The following is a 10,524-nucleotide window of genomic DNA, read 5'->3' on the forward strand; positions in this document are numbered from 1 at the left end:
TATAGCTATGAGAATTTAGCTTTTCAACTTATTTCAGCATGTTTACTCTGAACTTTGGCATATTTTGTATTCAGCCTCTCAAACCTCCTCAAAGAAGAGTGGATGACGCCGTGTTTCACGTAGGAAAGACGTCTTTGAACACCGAGAGCTTAAAGGGGTTCATGCACGTTCTTATTACGGGACGGTGGAACGTACCGTCTTCGCCTATTCTTGGAGTTTAAGCTTTCCCCATCAACCAGTATCTTCTATGGAGGTTCCGGGTGCGCTAATCCAAACGGATAGTTTAGAATATGGTGCATTATATGCAACATGTTCTTAGCGATTTCTCGGGAAAATACCTAGCAATAGCTTTACATTTGATTTAATTTAATTACAGCCTGCGTCGTGAGAAGCCCGCTTTTGATTCGATGTTTCGCACTGCATTGTACATGCTACGACGTCAACACGGCTGTGGAATCTAGCCATATGCCACTTTGCTTTGGTATCGATCTGCGTGAGGATAAAGTTAACAGGCAGACGTCGATTTTATATTGCCTGGAGTCATTTCGATAAATTTGGTCCAACATCGACTTACGTTGGAGATCGGGCATTGCGCCGATCCTACGTTCCGATGTAGACTATAATACACAGAACTTGCTGTTTTTTATGACTTCAAGTTTGTCTGCAGTAACAGTCCACGTGAAGGCGCGGAGGTCTTGCAACTAGGTACCGGAGTCACCTTCCTAGGCTTATTTGGCTCGAGAGCGACCATGGACGTGCACATCTTAATCATGTTGTTTCCGTTGTTCAATCATGCAATGTGTCAGCTTACAGGTAAGGTATTGATATCCACGGGAATAAAATTGATGTGAACCTACATGCATTTAATTTTCGACGAAATAGCAATGTTGCACTTTCGAAATGGTGCTTTCGACCTGCATTTCTTCATTTTGTAATTTTCTTGAACAGACATCCAAAGTAAAGGAAAAACGTAAGAAAGTTTCGCAGTTTACAATGTTAATTTACCTTGTTTGGAAAGACGCATTTGGCCAGTAACTACTGTGGTATATATGTATCATAATGGGTGAATATCTTGCTACACGCCTATCCGAATTGACTGCCCTTAAGTTTGTTTCATTCAGTGCCGCTTCTCTTTTCCTCGTTTTTGTTTGGCTGCTTGCCGGGCTTTCCTGTCGTTGCTCTTCGCCTCATGTCATCTTTAAGTTGTAAGAAGAAATGGCCTGTTATTGCCTCTGTTCAAACGTAATGCTTTAATTATAGGAATTTTTCCAAAATAGTTTAATTTTAATCTTGCCCACCCTGTTAAGACTTTTTTACGCTTCAGGGCATGTTTTCCTTTGTGGGCGAGCATTCACAAGTGCCGATTTGGAATGCATTATCATACAGCGTCAGGCAAGACAATAGATATCCTGTCTGCTGTGGTCATAATTATCTTTTAGAAAAGGAAACAAAAATGCATAGGAGCAAGGTTTTTATGGGTTTTCTCGCTCGATTCTTTCTGTTCAAATCACTTTGCCTCAATTTTTTAAAACTACCACCCCCTTTCAGCTGTTCCTGTGACTAATAAACCAGCGTGGCTAAGTACCACTCTTTCCGCCGAGTACGCTGCTGGGAAAGCTGTTGACAATGATCTACGGACCATCGCTCATAATGGTAAGAGCAATGTACTTCGTTGTACTTTATTCACTTACACCCGTAAGAAATGAGTGTGTGAAGTATATGCACAGTTTTTATATTACAGTCGGCGACGCTCTATATAACAAAGTTGCAGGGACCATATTTCTGTTATAACCAGGACTTTTTATTTTAAGAGGAGTGCAAAAGCAAATAAAAACATAAAAGTTCAAAAAAGTGGGAGTCTTGCAATTTTTTTAATAATAGTGTTGTGTTACAATAGTGTTCTTCATAACAAGAGTGAACCCGTATGGAATCGATTTCAATGTTTTCGAATTACGGGTAGATGGATATCTAGTTTGAATCGAGTACCGTGACATTAGTTTCCCTGACGGAAGACGTTGAGAACGGAAAGTGTCTTTGAAGTTTGTGTACTGGACATTGCTGTTCGCACATTAAAAGAAAGATGGAACAGATATGAAATGGCTCTTCACAGATCCATGCAGCCCGCGAGCGGAGTGCATGCATTAGGTAAAAAAAAATGTCCCCAGCTTCTGGTTAGGAGTTGGCTCTGAAAGTGGTGCGGCGACGCGGCTTGTTTTTTTACCCCCACTTTTTTCTGGAAATGATGTACGTACATTGCATGTATAACGCACGATGTCCGTCGTGACTACATGCACACGTAACGCCGGCCGCTACCAACACTAAAATAGACTCTCCGCACTTTTTACTGTTTAAAGCATTTTCAGCTTGCACACGTACAAGACAATACCTCGTTTGTCTGCATGGTTCCTGGATGTTAGCGAATAATATAGAAATGACGTCATCTGAAAAAGAGTGCTAAAATGTATAGGGAAATAAAGGGACTCATTTACTGTGCATATTACTCAACTGTACCCCATCATAAATACGTTAAAATTACGCAGTAGTAGGATTTCAGTCGATTAAGCAAGTTTGGCAGCTTTTGAAAGTCTTTTTTATACCAAATAAAACCTTTTTATTTTGCCGACGCGCAGGTCTAAGATGACGCGCGCGCTGACCAGAAAACGGAGATTTTTTTGGGCCTAACCAGACTTATTTTTCCCCTCTATGTCCAGGGGCTGATGACGCCCACCCTGTATTAGGAATAGACCTGGAAGAGAAGCATTGCTTGGGAAGAATCACCGTCACCCTGCGAGATTCAGGATGCGGTAAGAGTATTTTACAATTTAGTGCATCAGAGGCTTATTTTCACACTGTTGTAATGAATGTCATGTGATATGGATGTCCCATTGATGTTGCAAGATTTTCGATTTATTTAGAAGGGGAGCAGATAAACGATGGGAGGAAAGCATGCACCAAGCAACGAATTTTCAGTCCTGGAGTCTTTAATATTCGTTGTGCTGAGCTGAAATGGAATTCTCATGGAAACTTGTGTTTCCAAGTTTGAAACTTGGCTGCAAATTACTTTTTTTTTCTGTTACCCTCTGAAGGTTCTGAGCCGTGTTTCATGGGCACTGTAGTTCGGGCCGGGCTTAGCTCACACTACGCTGACAATCAGCCATGCGGCTTGCCAGCTACAACCGAGCAGTCCAGTGCAGGTGCAGTGAACCAGTTCCTCTGCGAAACACCCCGCCTAAGTAGATACGTCACTCTTGACATTGACCGCTCCCAATTCGGACTCACCGATCCTACTTTGAAGATAGCAGAGATACAAGTAGAAGAGTACTCAGCGGAGGTATGCACTGCAGACAACGGTATCAACTGTAAGTCCATTTGTCTGTTCAACCGTTTGTTGTTCCAGTTAGTCGATAAGACGGATGTGTTTGAAACATTTTCTGCCTTTTTTGCACTGTTTCTTGATAAAAGCACGCCTCTTTTGTGAGCTACAGAACTGAGAAAAGTATACTCAACTGCATGTCTCCACAGGTCTATCTGGAACAAAGCCGGCACTCTTTATACAACACGAGCAAGGTTTGATTGGAAATCCCGACCCATTGTCGATCAAGAGGGCGCCATCTCTCACTTATTGCGCCCTCTATTGCCTGAAACGTGAAGGTTGTTTCTTTTTGGCGTTTTCGCCTGTCCTTGGCCTGTGCAGCCTTCATAATCAGACGTCGGAGAGTATTCTCGTAACTATTCGTCCAGACTTTATCGTGTACGCGCGAAATAATGGCTAAATTCATAACCCAACACGATAAATGACCGCTAAATATCACCTTTTCTTTTACTTACATGTAGTAATTAGTGACATTATAGTGCAGTGAATCGATATGGCGTGCATGGTTCAGCTAGGCCTGGAGAGGGTACCATATAAATGATTCAGCGCCATACTGTGTTAAAATGTGGATGTCACAATGTCCGTTAATCCTGCGATGGCTTGATGTTGCTCTAATCCGAAATTGCATCTACGTTCCTATTCAAGCATTTGAAAACATTCCAGTTGAATTACAACGCAAAAGTCTAGCAGTTTTCAATTGCTCACAGTATTTTCCCTTAAATATTACAAATGGCTGTATTGGCATTTGTGAGTCATCCAAAATCTTCGGTTAGATCAAAGGTTTCAAATGAAAAAATTAAAAACTACACCCGCGCGTACTTCGTCTAATTCTACCCTCGGCCAGTTATTCACAGAGCAGCAACACAGAGCCATGAAATTGTGCTTCAACTGCTCAGAATACACTGATCCATCGGTTTCTGATGACTGCTGCAGTGGCTATATTCTTTATTAAAGTTTGTATTCGGAGATAGGCCCATATTGCTTCTTTCTTTCGTTTCCAGCGTTGGAAATTTTCTTATTTTGGTCATGATCACCCACAACCACTGAAGCAAATTTTGCCCAAGTATTTAATGTAGCCTGTGGTGAATACAGCTTGCAATTTGAAAAGGTTGTCTCTTCATTGTCCATTTACCAACAACAAAGGCCGTCTCTCGGCTGTCCTATACGCGTACTAGACAAAATGTCATAAATATCGATCCCTGACTTCAGCTTACCCTGAATGAACATCTCACCAAGGAAACGCCATCATCATTAATTGAGTACGTGTATCGAATCTGCATGAGTTGATATAATTGTCAGAGGTTACCATTCATTTACCCTTACCACAAGGTGTGTGTTAAATAATAAATTGGAATATTAATGTAGTGTAAATGGCATCATAGTGTATACACGTACATGTAGCATGTACGCACTAGATTACTGAAGGTGTTGGTAGGACTAGTCGTAGAAGCTTACATGCCTCGTCTAATCGCACTTGCAATCATCATCACCAGGTTTCATGCTACACGCCGATCAGTCACCATTACTAAAAATACTCTTATTAGGTTATTAAGTACTCTTATTAGCTTTTTCTTCAGAACACTTATTTTTACGTCAACTGTCACCATGCTCAGGAGTATGGCTGCTCCGGTTTTCCCGGTCAAAGGCACTTCTTTAATTTAAAATTGCTTAAACGAAAGTTTAATTTGTTTATGACAATGTGGATGACACTAAATGAATCTGTATTTATACTAACATAAGTATTCAAGAGCAAATTGCAGTGCATCATTAGCCGATTCCACCTCGCGTCTGGGAAGTAGAAATAATACGCAACCAGGTGACGTCATGATCCACCTCACTGCCGTAGGGTAGGTTTTTCTGGTAGCATCATAAAATCCCTAAAATGTGTGGTGTGTGCCAATCTTTAGGGAACATGGCCAAAAACGTATGTCAGCACCTAACTATTTAAGCCATGTTTCTGTGCACATCTGCACTCCACTGTCGTAACATGGAAATTTAGAAGCTGAGAAAAAAAATAGTGTCTGTGAGTACAAGTAACGTGAGATTTCTGGTTGAATATGTATGAGGTGTAGTAAAAGAAATACAGCATGGTTTATTTCGGGAAAATAGTGGGAATTACTGGTCCCTCGGTGTATGTCAGTTTGACTGTCAAGCTAGTCAAGCTGAACCACACCTCGTGGACAGTAGTTCCCACTTCTTCCCCTAAAACCATGGTGTATTTGTAAATTCCATTTCAGTGATATCCCAGAGTGATAAACTGTGCTAAATTAACTGGGAAAATTCATGTAAAAAATTGCAAGAGGTCGTAAACTGACTGAATAAAATTTCAAATCAAAGTTGGTTTTGTTTACTTTGTTTACTTTGTTTACTTTGTTTACTTTGTTTACTTTGTTTACTTTGTTTACTTTGTTTACTTTGTTTACTTTGTTTACTTTGTTTACTTTGTTTACTTTGTTTACTTTGTTTACTTGTTACTTTGTTTACTTTGTTTACTTTGTTTACTTTGTTTTACTTTGTTTTACTTGTTTACTTTTTTACTTGTTTACATTGTTTACTTTGTTTACTTTGTTTACTTTGTTTACTTTGTTTACTTTGTTTACTTTGTTTACTTTGTTTACTTTGTTTACTTGTTTACTTTGTTTACTGTTGTTTACTTTGTTTACTTTGTTTACTTTGTTTACTTTGTTTACTTTTGTTTACTTTTGTTTACTTTGTTTACTTTGTTTACTTTGTTTACTTTGTTTACTTTGTTTACTTTGTTTACTTTGTTTACTTTGTTTACTTTGTTTACATTGTTTACTTTGTTTACTTTGTTTACTTTGTTTACTTTGTTTACTTTGTTTACTTTGTTTACTTTGTTTTACTTTGTTTACTTTGTTTACTTTGTTTACTTTGTTTACTTTGTTTACTTTGTTTACTTTGTTTACTTTGTTTACTTTGTTTACTTTGTTTACTTTGTTTACTTTGTTTACTTTGTTTACTTTGTTTACTTTGTTTACTTTGTTTTACTTTGTTTACTTTGTTTACTTTGTTTACTTTGTTTACTTTGTTTACTTTGTTCTACTTTGTCTACTTTTGTTTACTTTGTTTACTTTGTTTACTTTGTTTACTTTGTTTACTTTGTTTACTTTGTTTACTTTGTTTACTTTGTTTACTTTGTTTACTTTGTTTACTTTGTTTACTTTGTTTACTTTGTTTACTTTGTTTACTTTGTTTACTTTGTTTACTTTGTTTACTTTGTTTACTTTGTTTACTTTGTTTACTTTGTTTACTTTGTTTACTTTGTTTACTTTGTTTACTTTGTTTACTTTGTTTACTTTGTTTACTTTGTTTACTTTGTTTACTTTGTTTACTTTGTTTACTTTGTTTACTTTGTTTACTTTGTTTACTTTGTTTACTTTGTTTACTTTGTTTACTTTGTTTACTTTGTTTACTTTGTTTACTTTGTTTACTTTGTTTACTTTGTTTACTTTGTTTACTTTGTTTACTTTGTTTACTTTGTTTACTTTGTTTACTTTGTTTACTTTGTTTACTTTGTTTACTTTGTTTACTTTGTTTACTTTGTTTACTTTGTTTACTTTGTTTACTTTGTTTACTTTGTTTACTTTGTTTACTTTGTTTACTTTGTTTACTTTGTTTACTTTGTTTACTTTGTTTACTTTGTTTACTTTGTTTACTTTGTTTACTTTGTTTACTTTGTTTACTTTGTTTACTTTGTTTACTTTGTTTACTTTGTTTACTTTGTTTACTTTGTTTACTTTGTTTACTTTGTTTACTTTGTTTACTTTGTTTACTTTGTTTACTTTGTTTACTTTGTTTACTTTGTTTACTTTGTTTACTTTGTTTACTTTGTTTACTTTGTTTACTTTGTTTACTTTGTTTACTTTGTTTACTTTGTTTACTTTGTTTACTTTGTTTACTTTGTTTACTTTGTTTACTTTGTTTACTTTGTTTACTTTGTTTACTTTGTTTACTTTGTTTACTTTGTTTACTTTGTTTACTTTGTTTACTTTGTTTACTTTGTTTACTTTGTTTACTTTGTTTACTTTGTTTACTTTGTTTACTTTGTTTACTTTGTTTACTTTGTTTACTTTGTTTACTTTGTTTACTTTGTTTACTTTGTTTACTTTGTTTACTTTGTTTACTTTGTTTACTTTGTTTACTTTGTTTACTTTGTTTACTTTGTTTACTTTGTTTACTTTGTTTACTTTGTTTACTTTGTTTACTTTGTTTACTTTGTTTACTTTGTTTACTTTGTTTACTTTGTTTACTTTGTTTACTTTGTTTACTTTGTTTACTTTGTTTACTTTGTTTACTTTGTTTACTTTGTTTACTTTGTTTACTTTGTTTACTTTGTTTACTTTGTTTACTTTGTTTACTTTGTTTACTTTGTTTACTTTGTTTACTTTGTTTACTTTGTTTACTTTGTTTACTTTGTTTACTTTGTTTACTTTGTTTACTTTGTTTACTTTGTTTACTTTGTTTACTTTGTTTACTTTGTTTACTTTGTTTACTTTGTTTACTTTGTTTACTTTGTTTACTTTGTTTACTTTGTTTACTTTGTTTACTTTGTTTACTTTGTTTACTTTGTTTACTTTGTTTACTTTGTTTACTTTGTTTACTTTGTTTACTTTGTTTACTTTGTTTACTTTGTTTACTTTGTTTACTTTGTTTACTTTGTTTACTTTGTTTACTTTGTTTACTTTGTTTACTTTGTTTACTTTGTTTACTTTGTTTACTTTGTTTACTTTGTTTACTTTGTTTACTTTGTTTACTTTGTTTACTTTGTTTACTTTGTTTACTTTGTTTACTTTGTTTACTTTGTTTACTTTGTTTACTTTGTTTACTTTGTTTACTTTGTTTACTTTGTTTACTTTGTTTACTTTGTTTACTTTGTTTACTTTGTTTACTTTGTTTACTTTGTTTACTTTGTTTACTTTGTTTACTTTGTTTACTTTGTTTACTTTGTTTACTTTGTTTACTTTGTTTACTTTGTTTACTTTGTTTACTTTGTTTACTTTGTTTACTTTGTTTACTTTGTTTACTTTGTTTACTTTGTTTACTTTGTTTACTTTGTTTACTTTGTTTACTTTGTTTACTTTGTTTACTTTGTTTACTTTGTTTACTTTGTTTACTTTGTTTACTTTGTTTACTTTGTTTACTTTGTTTTCTTTGTTTACTTTGTTTTCTTTGTTTACTTTGTTTACTTTGTTTACTTTGTTTACTTTGTTTACTTTGTTTACTTTGTTTACTTTGTTTACTTTGTTTACTTTGTTTACTTTGTTTACTTTGTTTACTTTGTTTACTTTGTTTACTTTGTTTACTTTGTTTACTTTGTTTACTTTGTTTACTTTGTTTACTTTGTTTACTTTGTTTACTTTGTTTACTTTGTTTACTTTGTTTACTTTGTTTACTTTGTTTACTTTGTTTACTTTGTTTACTTTGTTTACTTTGTTTACTTTGTTTACTTTGTTTACTTTGTTTACTTTGTTTACTTTGTTTACTTTGTTTACTTTGTTTACTTTGTTTACTTTGTTTACTTTGTTTACTTTGTTTACTTTGTTTACTTTGTTTACTTTGTTTACTTTGTTTACTTTGTTTACTTTGTTTACTTTGTTTACTTTGTTTACTTTGTTTACTTTGTTTACTTTGTTTACTTTGTTTACTTTGTTTACTTTGTTTACTTTGTTTACTTTGTTTACTTTGTTTACTTTGTTTACTTTGTTTACTTTGTTTACTTTGTTTACTTTGTTTACTTTGTTTACTTTGTTTACTTTGTTTACTTTGTTTACTTTGTTTACTTTGTTTACTTTGTTTACTTTGTTTACTTTGTTTACTTTGTTTACTTTGTTTACTTTGTTTACTTTGTTTACTTTGTTTACTTTGTTTACTTTGTTTACTTTGTTTACTTTGTTTACTTTGTTTACTTTGTTTACTTTGTTTACTTTGTTTACTTTGTTTACTTTGTTTACTTTGTTTACTTTGTTTACTTTGTTTACTTTGTTTACTTTGTTTACTTTGTTTACTTTGTTTACTTTGTTTACTTTGTTTACTTTGTTTACTTTGTTTACTTTGTTTACTTTGTTTACTTTGTTTACTTTGTTTACTTTGTTTACTTTGTTTACTTTGTTTACTTTGTTTACTTTGTTTACTTTGTTTACTTTGTTTACTTTGTTTACTTTGTTTACTTTGTTTACTTTGTTTACTTTGTTTACTTTGTTTACTTTGTTTACTTTGTTTACTTTGTTTACTTTGTTTACTTTGTTTACTTTGTTTACTTTGTTTACTTTGTTTACTTTGTTTACTTTGTTTACTTTGTTTACTTTGTTTACTTTGTTTACTTTGTTTACTTTGTTTACTTTGTTTACTTTGTTTACTTTGTTTACTTTGTTTACTTTGTTTACTTTGTTTACTTTGTTTACTTTGTTTACTTTGTTTACTTTGTTTACTTTGTTTACTTTGTTTACTTTGTTTACTTTGTTTACTTTGTTTATTTTTTTTACTTTGTTTACTTTGTTTTCTTTGTTTACTTTTTTTGCTTTGTTTACTTTGTTTACTTTGTTTACTTTGTTTACTTTGTTTACTTTGTTTACTTTGTTTACTTTGTTTACTTTGTTTACTTTGTTTACTTTGTTTACTTTGTTTACTTTGTTTACTTTGTTTACTTTGTTTACTTTGTTTACTTTGTTTACTTTGTTTACTTTGTTTACTTTGTTTACTTTGTTTACTTTGTTTACTTTGTTTACTTTGTTTACTTTGTTTACTTTGTTTACTTTGTTTACTTTGTTTACTTTGTTTACTTTGTTTACTTTGTTTACTTTGTTTACTTTGTTTACTTTGTTTACTTTGTTTACTTTGTTTACTTTGTTTACTTTGTTTACTTTGTTTACTTTGTTTACTTTGTTTACTTTGTTTACTTTGTTTACTTTGTTTACTTTGTTTACTTTGTTTACTTTGTTTACTTTGTTTACTTTGTTTACTTTGTTTACTTTGTTTACTTTGTTTACTTTGTTTACTTTGTTTACTTTGTTTACTTTGTTTACTTTGTTTACTTTGTTTACTTTGTTGTGGTGGGTTTCTTAGTGTATCAAATGTGTTTAGTGCATCGAATGGGAATCGAACCTACGCTCGTGCGCTCAGAAGTTCAGTTT

The 10,524-nt window shown here is 32.6% G+C and overlaps 1 protein-coding gene across 1 annotated transcript; it reads left to right on the plus strand.

The window, feature by feature from the left end:
- Positions 1-41: 41 nt before the first annotated feature.
- LOC110973413 (uncharacterized) lies at positions 42-5,709 on the plus strand. Its single transcript, XM_022224241.2, has 5 exons — positions 42-813; positions 1,549-1,653; positions 2,712-2,804; positions 3,087-3,359; positions 3,523-5,709. Exons 1-5 carry the CDS (start codon positions 750-752, stop codon positions 3,771-3,773), a joined length of 786 nt encoding a protein of 261 aa, XP_022079933.2. The 5' UTR covers positions 42-749; the 3' UTR covers positions 3,774-5,709.
- Positions 5,710-10,524: the final 4,815 nt, after the last annotated feature.

Source organism: Acanthaster planci, linkage group LG17 (genome assembly GCF_054643075.1).
Source record: "Acanthaster planci isolate LZ-2023a linkage group LG17, COTS_SCS, whole genome shotgun sequence".
Taxonomy (NCBI): domain Eukaryota; kingdom Metazoa; phylum Echinodermata; class Asteroidea; order Valvatida; family Acanthasteridae; genus Acanthaster; species Acanthaster planci.